The sequence below is a fragment of the Hyperoodon ampullatus genome, assembly GCF_949752795.1.
Source record: "Hyperoodon ampullatus genome assembly, chromosome: 7".
Lineage (NCBI taxonomy): Eukaryota > Metazoa > Chordata > Mammalia > Artiodactyla > Ziphiidae > Hyperoodon > Hyperoodon ampullatus.
Window position 1 is genome coordinate 49957796 of NC_136920.1, and position 19311 is coordinate 49977106.

Genomic DNA, 19311 nt, shown 5'->3' on the forward strand with positions numbered 1-19311 from the left:
ATTCACATTATAGGGGTCCCAGAAGGTGAAGAGAGAGAGAAAGGAACTGAGAAAATATTTGAAGAGATTATAGTCGAAAACTTCCCTAACGTGGGAAAGGAAATAGCCAGCCAAGTCCAGGAAGCACAGAGAGCCCCAGGCAGGATAAACCCAAGGAGAAACATGCTGAGACACATAGTAGTCAAACTGACAAAAATTAAAGACAAAGAAAAATTATTAAAAACAACAAGGGAAAAACAACAGATAACATACAAGGGAACTCCCATAAGGTTAACAGCTGATTTCTCAACAGAAACTCTACAAGCCAGAAGGGAGTGGCACGATGTATTTAAAGTGATGAAAGGGAAGAACCTACGACCAAGATTACTCTATCCAGCAAGGATCTCATTCAGATTCGATGGAGAAATCAAAAGCTTTACAGACAAGCAAAAGCTAAGAGAATTCAGCACCATCAAACCAGCTCTACAACAAATGCTAAAGGAACTTCTCCAAGTGGGAAACACAAGAGAAGGAAAGAACCTACAAAAACAAACCCAAAACAATTAAGAAAATGCTAATAGGAACATACATATCAATAATTACCTTAAATGTGAATGGATTTAATGCTCCAACCAAAAGTCACAGGCTCATTGAATGGATACGAAAATAAGACCCATATATATGCTGTCTACAAGAGACCCACTTCAGACATAGGGACACATACAGACTGAAAGTGAGGGAATGGAAAAAGATTTTCCATGCAAATGGAAATCAAAAGAAAGCTGGAGTAGCAATACTCATATCAGGTAAAATAGACTTTAAAACAAAGAATGGGGCTTCCCTGGTGGCGCAGTGGTTGAGAGTCCGCCTGCTGATGCAGGGGATATGGGTTTGTGCGCCAGTCTGGGAAGATCCCACATGCCGCGGAGCAGCTGGGCCCGTGAGCCATGGCCACTGAGCCTGCGCGTCTGGAGCCTGTGCTCCACAATGGGAGAGACCACAGCAGTGAGAGGCCTGTGTACCACAAAAAAATAAAATAAAATAAAATAAAAATAAAATAAAGAATGTTACAAGAGACAAGGAAGGACACTATATAATGATCAAGGGTTCAATCCAAGAAGAAGATATAATAGTTACAAATACATATGCACCCAACATAGGAACACCTCAGTACATAAGGCAAATGCTAACAGCTATAAAAGAAGAAATCAACAGTAACACAATAATAGTGGGGGACTTTAACACCTCACTTACACCAATGGACAGATCATCCAGACAGAAAATTAATAAGGAGACACAAGCTTTAGATGACACAATAGACCAGATAGATTTAATTGATATTTATAGGACATTCCATCCAAAAACAACAGATTACACTTTCTTCTCAAGTGCACACAGAACATTCTCCAGGATAGATCATATCTTGGGTCACAAATCAAGCCTTGGTAAATTTAAGAAAGTTGAAATCATATCAAGCATCTTTTCTGACCACAACGCTATGAGATTAGAAATAAATTACAGGGAAAAAAACATAAAAAACACAAACACATGGAGGCTAAACAATACGTTACTAAATAACCAAGACATCACTGAAGAAATCAAAGAGGCAATCAAAAAATACATAGAGACAAATGACAACAAAAACACGATGACCCAAAACCTATGGGATGCAGCAAAAGCAGTTCTAAGAGGAAAGTTTATAGCAATACAATCCTACCTCAAGAAACAAGAGAAATCTCAAATAAACTATCTAACCTTACACCTAAAGGAACTAGAGAAAGAAAAACAAACAAAACCCAAAGTTAGTAGAAGGAAAGAAATCATAAAGATCAGAGCAGAAATAAATGAAATAGAAACTAAGAAAACAATAGCAAAGATCAGTAAAACTAAAAGCTGGTTCTTTGAGAAGATAAACGAAATTGATAAACCTTTAGCCAGACCCATCAAGAAAAAGAGGGAGAGGACTCAAATCAATAAAATTAGAAATGAAAGAAAAAGAAGATAATGTATCCTGTTCATCAACAAATTTTTAATCAATAGTTTTAGTAACCACTGATGATTCTTGCCTGAATTAATTATTATTATGGTAGTCAAAAAATGGTGATTTCCTAACTTTATTATTTCTTCTCTAGTTATTAGCATTCTACATAAGAGAACTTTCTCTTTTTCCCCATTATTAATTATTTAATTTAGGTATTTTGGGTAAACTTTATGGACTTACAATTTTCTTTTTTAATTCAATGTGCTATACTCCATTTCTGTCATTATTCATTTTAGTATTCAACTTGTCTAGATTTGGCTGTTGTGATCCCTTTTAAACTGGCTTTGGTGTCCTTTTGACATGCCATCCTTAGTTCTAGGTTTTCTAAATTTTGTGTTATTTTTGTGTTTATGTTTAGTACTTTTTACTTTCCAGTCCAACAGAATGTTTCAGACTTACCTTTTACTTTACCTGCTCATGGAATCAGCCATTTCTCAAAAAGAAAACAAAAACCTAGCTCTTTTTTGTAGGAAATGGTATTTAGAAAACAAAATCTGAGCACCAGGTGTGCTTTTTGCTTCTGGGATATCATTACATCTAGCCTCCTTTAATGGGCAGAGAAAGAAAAATAAATTTGTTTAGAAAAATCATAAATTTATAGCAGATGCTTCTAATTACTCTTTACCATCATAAGATTTTTCCTCTCCTTACTTCATTCCATGATTGTACCTTACCCTTCTTTCACAAGGATAACCTTGTTTCACAACATCGGTGTGTTTTACTCACTTGCTCTTTACTCACACACCAAATAGTTTCAGAATTCAACCGACAATAAGCCTCCTAAGTGAAGTTCAAAATTTCTTTACAATTCTATCTTTAGAATATATTCTGAGGGTAAGTAGTCAGAGTACTATGTTTCTCCCATATGTTTTTGAAGCAAATTCAATGCATTATATCATTTCAACTGTAACTACTTAAATATGGCATGACCACAATGCCATTTATCACACTTAAAAATTAATAATTATTGGATTAATATTCTATCTATTTCAGGTCTTAAATTGACTCATAAGTATCATAAATGCTTTTTTGTTTCTTTATTATACAATTTCTTTGCTTGAACCAGAAGTGAAGTCTATTGCAATTGGTTGATCCCTCTTAGTTCTCTTCTGATTTATATGTTTTCCCCCATTTTTTTGTTTTTGTTTCCATTTTTATATTTAAGAAACCAGGTCATTTGTCTTATAGAGTTTGCTCCAGATTTTCTTTGTAGTATAATTTAGCAGGTTTCTCTGTCCTCTTTATTTCTGTAAACTGGTAGTTGGATCTAGAGGTTTGGTTAGATTCAGACTCATTGGCAAGGGAGGGTTTTCTTTCCTTTTCTTTTGAGAGTAGAGGTTTACAGAACTACTTTGTGGTAATATTTTGTTTTCCCATCAGGAAGCACATTCATCTGATTGTCTTTTTGTGTGTATGATGTTACCAGCCATTGATGCTCAATGCCTAGATGCATTAATTCATTAGCCTTGCAAACAGAACCCTGGGACACTGTTACAGACACACATGCATTCAGACACGTTTCTAAAACAGACATATTTCAGGCCAACTCTTGTCTTTCCTTTAACAACCTCTTTGTTTCATTGTTACTTGTTTTTGGACCTCTCTTGTTTAAAACTTCTCTTTTTTTCTGTATGAAAACATGATGTGCATAATACAAAGTGGTGGCCCAAACTTATAGTAACAACCTTCCAAAGGGAACACAATTATTTTAGAGGAGGAGAGACAAGAATGAAGAGGAAAGAAACATTTATAAGAGATCAAAGAGGTCACAGAAAAAGGTGTATATGAGCTCAGTATACATTTAAATCAAATTCTGCCCAGAGAACATTCATATCTTGAATGTGGCTTTTTAGAACTATGAAACATTTGAAGCTTGAAAAAATAGAACACGAAGAAGAAAAACTTTAAAATGCCCCTCTTTTTAAAGTTTTCTGAACGAAAAGGATAAAAACACATCAAGATTCACTCATGTGTCTTTAAAAACATGGGATTTGGGTGGGAGAAGGAGCAATTTGAGTTTTTTGTTTTGTTTCTTTTCTTCATGAAGCGTGTATTTTACCTTAAACCAGTTCACCAATGCCATTACATTCTGGGGTCAGGCTGCACAATTTTGTGCCATTTGACCTAACAACTTGGCAACTTCTGAGTGACAGTAATAATATGCTGACTCCTGGAATGAGTGTTCTGATGTCTGTCACAACATGAAAGGTATTCATTTAACAGAGACACAACAGAATCAGATAAACAAGGCATGTGTATCTGATTGATTGCAAGGGTTGTGGAGGGAGGTTTCCTCTCATTCAATTAAAGATAAAATATATTTACACCAAGTAAAATTCAAAACATGCTGTGATTGTTTGCTTTCATCCCATAGTGTGGAGGTTAGGGAGAGGGTTTTTTTTCATTTTTTAAGACCTTATTGAGATATAATTCACATAGTATACAATTCACAGACTTAAAGTGTCCAATTCAGTGTTGTTTAGTATATTCATAGGGTTATGCAACCATCACCACAATCTAATTTTAGAACATTTTCATCTCTCCTAATACTAACACTATACGCATTAGCTGTCACTTCCCATTCTCTATACCCCCTACCCTCACTCAGCCCCAACCAACCACTAATCTACTTTGTCTATAAATTTGCCCCTCATGGGCACTTACCTTTTAAAAGCCATTCATAAACTGTCCCACTGAAATTTTTTTACTTTATTTTTGTACATTATTTAAAAACAAGTACAATAGAATAGAACCCTCAGAAACATGAAAGGGTCTCAAAAAATTGTAGCAGGATATCCCACAAAAATATTGTTGAAGCCAATAGCATCTGATGGCTTAAATAAATAATTGCCAAGCAGTGAAGCTGTGGGAAAGAAGACAGATTACGGTGTCACTTAAGAAAGTCAGATGCTAATGATTTTAAATATAAACTTGAAACAGGCTTGAGTTACAGAAACTTTTCTTGCTCTAAGAACAGCAATATTTGCAGCCAGGAATATTTGCAAATTCAGATTCTAACATTACTGCTCACCAACTGTGTGACTCTGGGCAAGTAACAGAAGATTTGTAAACTTTAGTTTCCTCATCTGTAATGTGAGAATAATGATGGTACCAACCTCATGAAGTTAGTGTGGAGATTCGCATATGCAGAGCCTTTAGAACCAAGCCTGGCACATAATAAGTGCTCAGCAAATGTTACTTGTTGTCTTTTTACCATTTTTGTTCATAAGAACTCAATAATCCAGGTCAAATTCCACAGTGGAATTCTTAGATATGCCAGCTTTCCACTTGCCACATGTGATTGGTATTTTCAAAATCTCTGCTCAAAGAAGTTTTCTGCCATGAAGACAATGGATTGGAATTTAAGATACTGTAATGTAGAGGAAAATAGCACTGATCAAGTATGATTAATAGAGCTATAGGTTAGCCGTCAGTTGCTTTAGAACGATGTGTTCCATGAATAGTAAAAGTGCTGATTTATTATTCTCACCTAACACTCGTGTAACAGATTTTTCTTTTCTAAATTAAAAGAAAAAATTAACAGCAATGAAAACAAAAGCTTATATAATGGTATTATACATGTCTAACAAAATAAAGAATAGATTAGAGCACCATAAACCACATATAACCTCTTCTAGTTGAAATGTTTAACTAAGACCTTAAATGTGTGACTTTTAAATCTGTGCGTGTGAAGGGAAGTTGTGATTTGGTTTTGTGTCCATAAATGTAAGGCAATGTGACCACCAATGAATGATTCCATTACCTTTTCTTTAACTCCAGTACAAAGTGGCTTTCGGTAATAGACTGATATGTTAGATAATTTTATTTTTGAGGAATTATTATGCATTTTCTGTTCTTTTAAAAAGTGTGATGCTAAATATTATGATGTCCCAATCAGATGACTCATGATACACAACATTTTCATACTTGGGAAATGTTAACACATTACAGTCCTTGCTTTGAAAAGATAAAAGAATGAATCACAAACAACACATTTTCGTTTTCCTTTGACCCCAAGAGACAATTTAAACGATGTGGTTTGCATGCGGCCCCATATGGCTCTCAAAGGCCTCCACATTGTGCATTCATGTCTACATTTTAACCCCAGGCTTTATTCCTCCTGGCATTGTTTTGTATTTGCATGAAAATATGTAAGTGGTTTTTTTTTTGCATGACAAGCCATCCATAACGTTGGAGTTAAATGTCTAACATATCTTGCAATATCACGTGTCATTAATTCTTACATGATATTTTTTTTCTTTTATTTTCAGTTACTGAAGTTAAATATGCTTGAAATGTAAAAGTGGCATGAAACTGGAGTGATGCAAGAATATTTAATGTTCCTTTAAGGACTTACCATTTTTTAACTGGGAAAATTTGGGGGGTAGTTCCCAGCCTTGTCTTTGGACACCAATCCCTCAATTACAAATTATGATAAAACTATATTGAACACAAGTGCTGTCAGCAGAGCAATAAATTCTGAAGTGATACTTCTTTTTTTCCCTGAGAATGTGTTTCTAGTTCTTGAATATGAAGTACAAAATGTGTCGCCTAATTTCAGGATTTATTAAATATTTGATTTATTGGTTTTCTTAAAGCCTTCTTAATAGTACATAAAATTAAGCTCAACTGACTTTGGTGAAATTTCCTAGTAACTAAAAAAGTAATGAATTACTGAATGACAGCGCCAACATTTTAATACTTTAATATTTCCTAAATGAACATGACTACCAAAATGGATATTAGACATAGGAGTGCATGAGTATACAAAGAAAATAAGTTATTTATACCATTTCGTCAAGCATCAAATTCATAAGAGCACATAACTGATTCCCGCCAATGGGCCAAAATATCCAAACAAGTGCTGTTTTTTCCAAGTAGTCACCTTGCTATCTCTGCATTTATTCCTATCAGCTGTCATTGCTAAAACCGTTTTAGAATACCCCTTGTCAAATTACCTTCAGTCTTTGTCACACTAATACCTGTGTGGTAACAAATCTTGTTTCTTGGAGAGAGACCCTCAGAACCAAGTCAGTCAAATAAGCTGGCAAAACATGTTTTTAAAATGATACGTCAATATGAAATTACCAAGACTTGCATGGCTTATAGCCTATAAAATGATTAAGAACACGTTTCCCAAAGAAGAACCCCAGATAGCATTTACATAACAGCAACAGTGGGAATAAATGAAATTTTCTTAAGAAGTCTTTTAGGCAAACATTTGATATTCACTTGAATGAATAAGTTCTGATACAGGTATTCTGTTATGTCTATCTGTATTATTTTAAATTCCACCTCATTTAAGCTAATGGAGTGGTTTACATTTTTAAGGACAGCGCTTCTTCCATTATTTCTTGTCATATCAGAATATAGATAAATGGCCGTTATATCTCCCTTGCTTGAGTGAATATCAAGTTAATACCTCTTTAGCAGTAATTTTAATAGATTTTGGTTGATGGTGTCTTGACTGTCACCAGCTAGCTCTGTGATATTGGCAAGGGACTCAGCCTCTCTGTGCCTCTGGCCCCCTGTCTACAAGTGAGGGCTTGGAGCTCAATTATCTTTAAAATCTCTTTTGAATGAAAATATAATACTGTAATTATCATATATCTGTGTGGGAACTAAATTATCATATATCATAAATCCACACACATCTCTGAGGTTTTAATTAAATTCAAGCTGAAGTAACTCAAATTCCAGTTATTTAAAAAGACATCTAGACACTGATGTGTCTAGCATCTGTAGTAAAGTCTTTTCTACCTGATGATAATGATGATTATAAATATAACATTTGTATAGCACTTTATACTGCCTTACATGAGTCTCACAACCTAAGAGCTGCTGTCATGATCCTCAGTATGCAGATGAAGTAGATACTGAGGTTCAAAGAGATTCAGTTACCTGTCTAAGGTGATGAACTCGCAAGTTACAGAGCCAGACAGAGGGTCTTCTACTTCCAATTTAATATTCATTTCCCCCATCGTCATTTACCTGCCTTTTAATTAGGAGACAGTTTTTCCAAGGTGTCATTTTTCAGAATTTACACTCCTGGAAACTAAACTCTGCCTTTAGGGACCCTCCCACACCCCTTTAGACTATCCACTTGCGTCACTACAGCTCTCTCTGCTTTTACAAACTAGTTGTTTTGTCAGCATGAGTGTGACAACAATTAGACGTCCCCTGTTTTTGCCCCATGCCTTTTCTCCTTCACAGTCATTCAATGACAAGCGTAAAAAGAGCTTCATCTTTTCACGAAAATTCCCATTCTACAAGAACAAGGAGCAGAGTGAGCAGGAAACCAGTGATCCTGAACGTAAGTAGCTTCTCGAAGAGAATGTCACCTGCAACACAAGAGAAAAAAATCCTTCACGGGCAACACGCATGATGTAGGCTCCCCCACGCCACACGCCTAGGCAAACAAACATGGCAGGCAGGCAGGTCAGGGCTTACTACTGTGACCAGTGTTTGGCTGCAGTCTGGATCCTTCCCTGGATGGAGCTCTTCTTTGCAGAACGCATTGGAGAGGGACCTAAGGAAGCAGGGACTTTGCTTCCAAACAGCATTTATCTGTGACCAGGACTGGGTCTGGTTTGCGTTTTCTATCATGCAACTCTCCGAGGGCTCGAGACAAATTCATTTCTGGACAGAAATATTAGATTCCATTGCCACATATATTGTTTTGGAATGCTAGCTAACTGGGAGTTATTAAATTCCCTTTATTGATTACTAGCATTTGTTCACTCTTTCCCTCCCAACAAATATTAAGCACTTCCTTACTGAGCAGTGAGCTTGTATTGGGTGGATGCTCAGACTAAGAATTGGCCATGAAACTTGGAGGGGATCATCGCTCTCAGTGGTACGTTGCTGTGGCAATACTGACAGTGAGCAAAAATGACATCTGCTGACCCTTTCTCTTTTTCATAACAATCTTCTGCTTAAACCTTTCGAGTTGCTTTACGAATCCTTGAGTCTCAGTCCAGGGAGTTTGGGGTGAAAGTTGTTTCAGAAGAAGAGAGCATGGGATCCAGATTGCTCAGGCAACACGGTCTGTCATGGTAGTATCCATTTCAACTCCACTGACTTCTTCCTTCCTCTTCCGTGGCTGTTCTCCCTCTCTCATTGCTCTCTCTGGGGACTTCCATGCAGGACATCCCCGGATTAGGTGACGACGGTTATGGAACAAAGACTCTGAGTAAGTTCCCAGGAATGGTCACTGTAACTTTTCTTTTCTTTTTCTTTCCTTTTGAGTTTCGCTTTTGTTCCTTTTCTCGAGGGCCTTTCACTCCTAGCATGCACAAGATACGAGTTTTATTTGTTACCTAGCTGTGAATGCTCCTACAAAGCAATTTTCAGCCGTTTTGTTCTGCATGTCAGCATTTAAAAGCAAAGTGTCTCAGGCACTGTAACTTACGTTGCAGTTCACACCTTCCCTTTCTGACCGCGTGCTGTGACCAGCATGGTGTTGATGCCGCCGTGGCATCCCTTGCTCTGCCGCCTGATACCTCCCAGGGAGCAAGAAGCCATGTTGAAAGAAAGGGCGAGTTAAATGCTCTAGAACAGGAAAGCAGAAATGTATTTTATATTCTTTCTTCTGGCTTTTCCCCCAGACATACTTAATGACCTTGCCAAATTCCATAATTGGGTTGTACTTTGCTATTGGTAAAGGAGCTGTGTTATAGTCAAAAGGAACATGCATTCTCAAAAAGTAAATATTAAGCTATTTGATCTTCCATGAATAATTCTTTGCTATTAACTTTGACTGATTTTTTTTTCTGACTTGCGGTGATCCTGCTTGAAATGTTTGTATGCTAAAGTTTTAGATATGTATTAATATGTTTTTCTATCAGTGATTTATTAGCTGCATTGCATAACCAGATCTTCATTTTACGGTTTAGAGTGGAAAGAAAAATATATTAAACTTCAAAATTTTCTAGTTATTAATGCCTTTACTCTGTGTCCCATTGCACTAATAAAAAATAATAATTCTGTGTATTAATATACTATACTATGATTTTTCTTTCTTTAATATTAACTCCATTGTCTAGGCATCAATGAACTAAGAACAGTTTTGTGTCTTTTGCAGCTGTATCACATGTTCATTTTTGTTTGTTTTCTTTTGTTTTAATTTAACAGCTGTGGGCAATATTTTTAGAAGCTGTTCATTTCATTTCTATAAAACAAAATAACATGGAGCTGGACTTTGTTTTCAAGAGCTGGTTATATAACCCTGTGTAATGATACCCGTCATCCTTCAAATTGTTAATTTGGACTCTTTTTTTTTTTAGATATGTATGTTTAGAAAACAAAATCTGATCAAGAGTAACTACTGATCTCCTTAAAGATGAAAACTTTATCTTTGAGCCTCTGTATGGAATATGTCATGAAATTTTTCTTGAATTGGTGGCTGAAATTCAAATATTGATTTCAACAGTATCTGGATAGCATCAAGTACCACCCGAGAGAATTTCTTAAATTTTCAGTGGGGGTGGGGAGCATTTTAATATATTGTTAATATGAACATCACTAAAAAGTAGTTGCTATTGGAGAGTCAAAAATATGTTATGCCTTTTTATATCTAGAATGATGCCCTTTTAAATCCAAAGGTTTGTTTACTCTTTAAAAATTGAACAGATTTCACTAGGTAAAGTTATTTGCCAGTTAACACTACTGGTAGCCATAATTTGGACTTTAGCTGGAACATATTTTTTATTTCTTTTTACCTACAAAATGGAAAAATTCTGTTAAACAGTATCTTGATGTTAAGAGAGATTGGTTGTTAAATAAAACACTGCATGGTTCTAAATTTCTATACTGTAGCTTCATTCTAAATTATTTTAAAAGTAAAAATCGAAAACAAAACAAAAACCTGTCATCTTCAAGTCAAGGTACTTGTGATAATCACACATGTGAAGATATGCCATTGTTGGGTGTGTACTTAGACTTTCTTTTCAGTAACAAAAAACAAATATACACTAATCCATCCACACTTCTTTCCCTAGTGCCTCTTTGCACTTGTAACATATGTACCTAAATTAGTAATGCAGTTCTGGTCAAACACCCACACAAAGAGGAATGATTTGGGTGAATTTAACCCATGCTTTGATTTTCATTAGTTTCATGCTCTGAAATTAATCCATCTAGGATGTGTTAACTAACACAACTGTGGGAGTCCTTTCACAATGTTCACATGTATCACATCATCACACAGTACACTTTAAAATATATTACAATTTTATTTGTCAGTTATATCTTAATAAAGCTAAAAAATGAAAACTAATCCATCCAAGAATCTATAATAGCAAATACATTTTAAAGCACTTTTTTTAACTGTTAGAGAATAATGTTCTATATTCTTTTCCTCTTTTCTAAAGACATACAACAGTTGTCGCTTTTTAAAAAGCTGAATTCATTGCTAATGAGCTTCAGAAATCAAATAGTCACATATTCTTCATTCAATTAGCCTGATATACAAAGAAGTTAGTAAGTTGATGAATTTATCTTCTATAGCTTAATAAATAGTACAGATGAAAGGAAGTGATTTTGGAAATAAAGCCCTAATTCTGGCACATAACCAATACGTCCCTGTTATGCTAGTTAAACTGTGTTTTTATGAAATATCACCGTATACTTGTGCAGTCATTCAACATGAATTAAAAACATACTTCGTGCCAGAACCTGTGCTTAGTATCAGACTGTTTATCTTCTGCCTGTTCCATTCCTCCAGAACCTAATAGCTATCCAAGCAAGAATCTTAAAATAAAAATAAGGAAATATTGAACTGACTCATAAAACATTTTTCAGTGACTCATTTCTTCCTCCAAGATTCCCTACACACTTACTGAAGCAGGAAGGTGCTTCAACAGTCCCTTTCATCTTGTGAATTAGTTTAGGAAGTATTTAAATAAAAATAAAATTCAAGGGATTCCAGGGATCAATTGGCAATTTGAAATGCAATATTCCTGCAAAATACCTAAAGGCAAAATAGAGCAACAAAAAGCCTGCAAGAAAACAGTCCCTGCATACCAGAATCTCTTGAATTTATAGTCAAGAACATCCAGTTGAGAGACATTGACCTTTGTAACAAGAATCTGGAAAATCAGAGCAACGTGAATGGGTCAAAGTATTCATAAAAAGAAAAGTGCTTAGATGGACATTATGCATTTTTTATAATTAAACATAGTTTACTGTTTGCTAAAAAAGAAGATACAGCAATCAAGTAGTAGCTTCCTGGAAAACAGAGATAAAGTTTTCATCTTCATCTTCTCTGAGTTTTCTTAATGCGTCTCCTCTACGGCCTCTTACTTGCCTTTCGCACACATTTCTAGTAGCCTTGCATGGTATTCCTTTAAGTTCTGGCTGCTCTTCAATGCTTGGTATCTCCTTAATTTGCTGTGCTGTTCTTGCAGAACATGCTTCTTCTAATGCCAGCGATAGCGAAAGTAGCTACCGTAAGTTATTGCTTTGGTTTGTGATTCTTTTCTTTGCAATTGCCCCTTTGCCTGTGGTGTGCATTTCAGATTTTTGCTGTCGTTGTTTTTCAATTGCTGCCCTTTATCATCCTCATCCAAAGCAAATGGCTTGAAATGAAATCATCATCTGATGTGGGAAGATACCAAAGACACTAGGGCCATGGGTGGACTCATGTGATTTGTGCGAGAGGTAGCAGTCTTGCTAATAAATGACTCCAACCTCAGTTGGCCGTGGCCTGATGATGCAATTTTCCTAGAGAAGGTGGGGATAAAGTTCAACTTGGTGGATTCTGACATTCTGCCCTCCAAAATAATTTAAACTCCATGCAGGAAGGTTGAAAAGTTGTCATGGTTTTATTTTCCTTCTCATTTTGCCTTTTCCTTTCTGTTCCTGGCTCCCCTTTACAAGAGAAATCCTGATAAATTACAGTGTTCCTTTTAAATGGAGCATGAGCCTTATATATCTCTTCTCTCCTTGATTAATATTTTGAGGTAGATACTATGTTTTATCTAACTTTAAATTTTGATGGTTGGGAAGAGATGAAAAAGTTTCATCCTCTAATGTTGAAGGAGCTCACATTTTGTTTAAAAGTGAACAAATCTTGGATCAGAAAGCTTAACTGAAAAGGTAGGTAACTATTTACAACTTATTTCTGGTGTTTGTTTGGTCACCTCAAGCCATTTGCTTAGTGATATAAAAATATTCACCAAATGCCAAGCACATCCTTTTTATCTGTTCTTGTGGTTTCTTACCACGTACAGGTTTTTGGTGACTAAAATAGGTACATGTTATTACTGGGATCCTTGCAATTTCTGTAATATTTATTTATACATCTTAGTGAAACGGGTTACTCAAAAAGCAATTGCTGAGGAGATTAGAAAATTACAGGCACAATACATATGACCCTCAGCTACCAAGATAGAAATTGGTTGGAGGTTTCTGTTTTGGGTTTTTGTTTTGTTTTGTTTTGTTTTTTGTCTTTTTGCTTGTATTAATTGAAAACAAGAATAGAAGAATAGAATAGCTTTTATTTTTGTTTTTTTCCATTACAGCATGGTAATTTACAAAACCATGCCTTTTTTGAGGTGGAATGTCAAATAGTGTTCTTGAAGTGTGACAAATTCAATCTGGATCTTGAGAAAGGCTTTGGATAATCAGATTGGTAGAAAAATAGAAAAAAAAAGCACCAAAGAGGAAAGATGACAGATGGAGGAGGAAGATGAAACACACCACAGAACGAAATGAAGAAGAGTTGTAATGAGATGCCTTTGATCAACCAAATAATATTAGAACCCCCTCATTTCCTTCCTCAACAGAATGACAAGTCCTGCTGATGAAAGGAATTAAAGCATTCTTGTTCTTAACGTGATCTTTAACATTTGTACATTCTTCCTACTTTTATACTTTTATGATTATCCCAAGTTGGGAAAATATTTGCCTCCCCCATCTCTTCATTTGGTTTTAAAACAAAGGAACCTGGCTGGTTAAGAAGTGACCAAAGATTATCTTCCCTGTGCCTGAAGTACCCTCAATTTAGTATAAGGAAAATATAACTTATTTGTTGGGTTTCACGGAGACCCTTGGCCCTAATTTCTTTGGCATCAGTTTTCAATTTTTAAGTGTTGTGCTTCCATCCTGTAGATACAGGTAGAGAAAGGGAAAACATCAAATCTTGTTCTTTCAATTCCTTTTATGGAAAGTATATAGGAACTACCTTTTCCTTCAGAAATCTTTTTTTAGAGTATTTCAGAAGCCCCTCTCTTCTCCTTCAGAGATGGGAATGTTCTTCCCAGAATCATTAAGTTATAAAAATTGCACCAAGGCTCTCAGCTGTTTGACAGGTTTTTGATTGCAATGCTCCAAGATGAAATCAATAATTCTTTTCACCCTCAAATAGTAAGTATACATAAATGTTTATTGAGTGAATAAAGGAAACACTTGCAAGCAGTTTGAATTATCTATGAGAAGAGAGAAGAGTTGGAACTGGACTCTAGGATATTACTAGAGAAAATGTGGAGTCTAATTATATTGGCTTGGGTCTCATCTGAGGGTACAGAAGGTTAGCCATTCAAATTGTTTTCTTTACAAATGAACAAAAGTAAGAAGAGCCTTTGTCATAGCTTAGAGGGGAAAAAAGGATATTTCTTTCTCCAGGATAGAAATATGAGGAATTACAGAGGAATATTCTTTAGTTCATTCATCATCCGCTCTATGTCATGCTGTCTCATAGGCACCTTAAGACCCAATATGAATCTCAATGAACTCTAGAACTCAGCACACGTATAGGGAGAGAGAGAGAGATATCAGTACATTAAAAAAGCATAAAGTGTGGTTGTTTCTAGAATAAAAGTCTGGCCCAAGAATAGTGGGGCTTCAGAGATGATTTCAAAGAGGAAGGGGCCTTTGAGCTGAGCTTTGGAAAGATGAGGCACTTGCCAGCTCAGTAAGTTGAAGAAGAAACTTTCCAGGAAGAGCACTGGCATGACAAAGGACAGAGGCGTGGGACAGACACGGTTTCATGAAAGTGCCATTTTGAAATCAAACCAGGCTGGATTTTTCTACTGAATTCCTGGCTTTTGCTGTAATTATGACTAACTTCTATGTTTTGTGGATAGCAGTATGGACAAATACAAAAAAGACCTCTTTTCACTAATGTTCAGGTGTTATTTTTTACTCTTAGAACCATTCCATGTCCATTCAGGGACAAAATGGCTAAAAAAATAGTCGGTGGTTAGAAAGAAGAGCCGAGGCCCGTGTGTTTCACAGCTCCAGGGGGCACCATCCACACTGCATTCTGGAGTTACAGATTGTGCCAACCTTACTTGAAAGCCTCATATATTTTCTGAGATACACACACATACACATGAATTTACACTAACCTCAGTTTCTAATAAGTAGCTCAGACCTTTGCTGCACCATCTCAAGAATTATAGAATAATTATTTTTTCCGAAGTCCAAGTATATTGAGCACCAGCTAAAATGCAGTTAGTTACAATGCACATTGTCTAATTATGCAAGATGCCATCTCAAGCCTTGCAAATCTCTACAAGCTGAAGACCTGCCTTCCTTAAAGCCCAGTGAAGCTCTTTATGTCATTATGGGTATGGGGGAGCTGATGATTATCCTCCTAACCCATTGGTGCTCATCAGTTAAGTAGGATTTTCAAAACAAGGATCTTGAAGAAATGATCTGAGTGAAATTGAGATACTGAAATGAGGAGACCCCAGACTTTCCCTCTGGAATCAGTCAAAATGGTGCCCGTATTCTTCTCCTTTCTCCACTCTTCTCAAGTTTTGCCCTTATACTTCCTCTAGTTCTTTAGTCCTTACAAAGCAATTTTATTACATCTATTATTATCTCATTTGATTTCTGCAACAAAATTATGAGATATAGCTTATATCAATACCCCGTTTTACAGATGAGGAAGCTGAAGTTCCAAAGGGCTATACACCTCACCAATATGATGGCACTGCAAGTCCAATCAAGATAGTTTAATTCTGAAACTTACACATTTTCACTCTTCCCTATAGTTTGTAATCCAAGCCTCTTCATGTTTTATCTAGTACATTTCAACCATTTCATACTACCTATCAAGTTAATACAAGCAGCAATATTAATATAGCATTAACTATGTACTAAGCCTGATTTTAAGGGCACTGTGTACAGTAACACATCTTCTCAAGATCCTTTGAAGACACTGAATCACTAATTCACCATGTGACCTTGAAGAAATCCCTGAACGTTTTTGAACCTCAGTTCTCTCCTATGTAAAATGACTAGCTTGGATTAGAACAGAGATATAAGAAACAGATTTTAATCAAGATTGCCCTTTGACCAACTGGTAGTAGCTGCCTGAAGAATTGTATTGAAAAGTATTGAGGCCAAGTGAGGCTCAGCAGTAATTCGGGCAATGATCGATTTGTAGTGCATGTCGAGCGTTCGGAAGGGGGAGTGACGTCATCATGTGCTACAGACTTTCCACCTGTAAACCACGTGAACTCCAAACCCTTTCTTAGCACTAACATTCTATGGCTCTAGGAACCCAGTTAATTCTTCATAATTTATCCAGTGCCGCCACTAAACACTAAATTTAGAACATTTAATGTCCTGCCACTGGTCTTCACTTCCCTCCTCTCTCTTTTCTAGTTTTGAAAAAGTTCTAAAAAAGAACAACTTGTTTTTCCTTATCATGAGGGCATATTAGGGTCTTACTCCGAATCCCTCTTACTGTGACTTGCTTCCAGTTTAAAGATGGTGTTCGTGGAGATGGTTACAATGGTGTCTGCTAAGTCTCTGCCAGCCGCAGGCATCCACCCCCAGTACTGTGCCACTCTCCCCTTTCCAGCCACGCAGTTGCCAAAACAAGACCAAGTAATTGTTCGTACCCTTGTGTTGGCTGTTATTTCTGAGTGCTGACACCTCCTGAGCAAAAGATAGAAAAACTACTAAGGATGACTATTTTATGGAGATGACACAGCAGCATTAAAAAAAAAAAAAAACGAGTTGGTGTTTGCAGATGGAGCACTTTATGCCCTGTCAGTGACTGTGACCCAGGTTCAGCTCCTTTCTCTGCCACCCACTGTTTGTTCATTTGTAAGTTCTGCCCCTATATCCCAGCCTCCACAGAGAATTCTCCATCTCTGGCCTTTTTGAGACAGTGCCATATACTCAACAAGGAGTCAAAAAAGGTGTAGTTTTGAATGTTGACTCTACTACTTACTAACTGAGGCCCCATCTCTGAGCCTCAGCTTCTTCATCTGTAAGATGGAGATCATCAGAGCACCTACCTCAAAAGAAATGGCTGTGAAAAATAGGAGGCAATGGCTGTGAAAGCCTTTTATAGCCTGTAAAGTGCTATGCAGACATGAATCATCTTTCCTTCATTGCTGTGGCTTTTTTGTTTCTCCACCTCGTAATCTCCCTCCCATTACCCCTAGGGCTTTTCATTCTTGAACATGAAAGTGAAAATTGGTTTCAGGTGCTGAGTTCACAGCTATTATGTAATACCAGCTGCCATAGCATCCCTGCAGGCTTCCTTACATAGTCCCTGGTTGTCACAGGGTCTTCAGAATTGGGATGGGCCTTGACATAAGGGATGCTGTCACTGCTGTCTGCCAGTCTTACTGCTCTGAACAAGAACCAGTGCTTTTTGTAGGTTAGAAGTAAACCAGAAAGCAATGGATAAATGAAGAACTGCAGAACTCTGTTCTAACAAAGTCAATCAAAGCTATGTTGCTTTGTCCTAGTTTTCTGAATCACACATTGTAGTTACTGACATCAAATATTTTATTTAAGGTTTGCCTTTAGAATGTCCCATCAGAATGATTTGCAAGGCCATTGTAAAGAGATTCCCATGGGAACACGAGGTGTTATATTTATTTAGAGAAAATCACACTTCCCAAAATGAAAGGTATAGACAGAAACACAAAGTAGAACCTGTCTTTGGCTTCATTTCTCATCCTGTCTCCTACCACTAGAATCAGAATGCAAATTCATTGTCCTCTTTCTTTATGTTAAGTACTGGGGACACAGTGGTGACTGTGGTATGGGGTTCCCAGTCCGGTGCAGATGCATAAGTATCGCCTGATATTTAAAACCTCTGTTATCTATCCCATGGTCAGGATTCTCCTACCACATATTAATCGTTCCATGGAGATTTCTCTGGACGTTAGTCTAGCATTGCAGTGTTAGTCTACCATGCTTTTATGTCTAAAGCTATGCTTTTTCCCCGACCATTTTTACACTTATCCTCTGAATTCCTATGACCTCTGCATATCTCAGCCTTTAGATAACTAGAGCTTAGCAATCAATCACCTTTATTATTTTTTGGCCCAGCCTCTGTAAATTTTAGTCATTTCATTTTTTTTAAGGGAATCACTTTCCTGAATAAAAAAAAAAAAAATCATGAATCTGATTCCTCACATACCAAACCCCTGCCCTGATGTGGGAAGGTCCCCTGGACACTTTTGGAGCAGCCATGAGTAGGTTCCACTTAGAAGAAGCACCAATGCCTATTCTCCGTGACTTTAGGAAGTAGCCTAGCAGTGCCATTCTGAGAGTGGGCCCTGCTTGAGGGTGAGGTAAGATGTGACGTAGGCCTGGGGCCATTTCTCACACTTGAAAAAGTAAGACACCCTCACTCCCCCCGCCACCCCACCCCAGGGAAGACAGCTGTAATTCACAGCTTTACCCAATATCGCTTAATTTCCCAAAATCAGTTGTCATTATCAAAACTGTCTGTAATACTAACTCCTTTTATGAAATTAACTCACCCGAGGCTGTGACTTCTGAAGGAGCAGCACATGGCTTTGACAGACTGTGAATGTGTTTCAGGGGCTATGAGGAGATAAAGCAACGAGACTCATTGCCCTTGGTTTCAGGAAACAGTACCTCATATTACACTCCTCCTCTATAGAAAAGCATACAAAAAGCCCTTTTCAACAACCCTAAACAATTTCCCCACCAAAAGATAGTTGGTCCTGGGCCTATGCAAATAAAAGAATAGAGCCTTCTGGTTTTGCAGCTGAATCAGACTAATCTCGTGCCTAGTTCATCAACTGGGCAAAATAGATGATTAAAAAAAATAATTGCCTAAAACCAATTTACTTTTCATGGTTATGTGTTGACTTGAGGCTCATCGTGAATCAGAAGGCTTATAGCAAATGACACTGGAAGGGGCCGACCCTTATGCTACATTGTCTTCCTTACTTCTCTTTTCAAAGTTTCAAGGCTAGATTTAGCAGCAATTAGAACCAGTGATATAGGGTCCTCCTCAATTTTTTTATCTTCTTAATTGACCCAGCGTTTTCTTGATGAATTAA

At 36.8% G+C, this 19311-nt stretch overlaps 1 protein-coding gene across 23 annotated transcripts in view; it reads left to right on the plus strand.

Moving 5' to 3' along the window:
* DLG2 (discs large MAGUK scaffold protein 2) overlaps positions 1-19311 on the plus strand; it is a gene marked incomplete at its 5' end in the record, with an annotated part of 2112028 nt that overhangs the window by 2077323 nt on the left and 15394 nt on the right. For 13 of the 23 annotated variants that reach the window (XM_079707361.1, XM_079707362.1, XM_079707373.1 and 10 more), the window contains one exon: positions 9167-9212. In XM_079707361.1, coding sequence (XP_079563487.1) covers positions 9167-9212 — 46 coding nt within the window. Of the gene's footprint in view, positions 1-8233; positions 8334-9166; positions 9213-12426; positions 12469-19311 lie in introns of all 23 variants that reach the window. The other 10 variants (XM_079707356.1, XM_079707360.1, XM_079707370.1 and 7 more) reach the window with 3 other exon arrangements.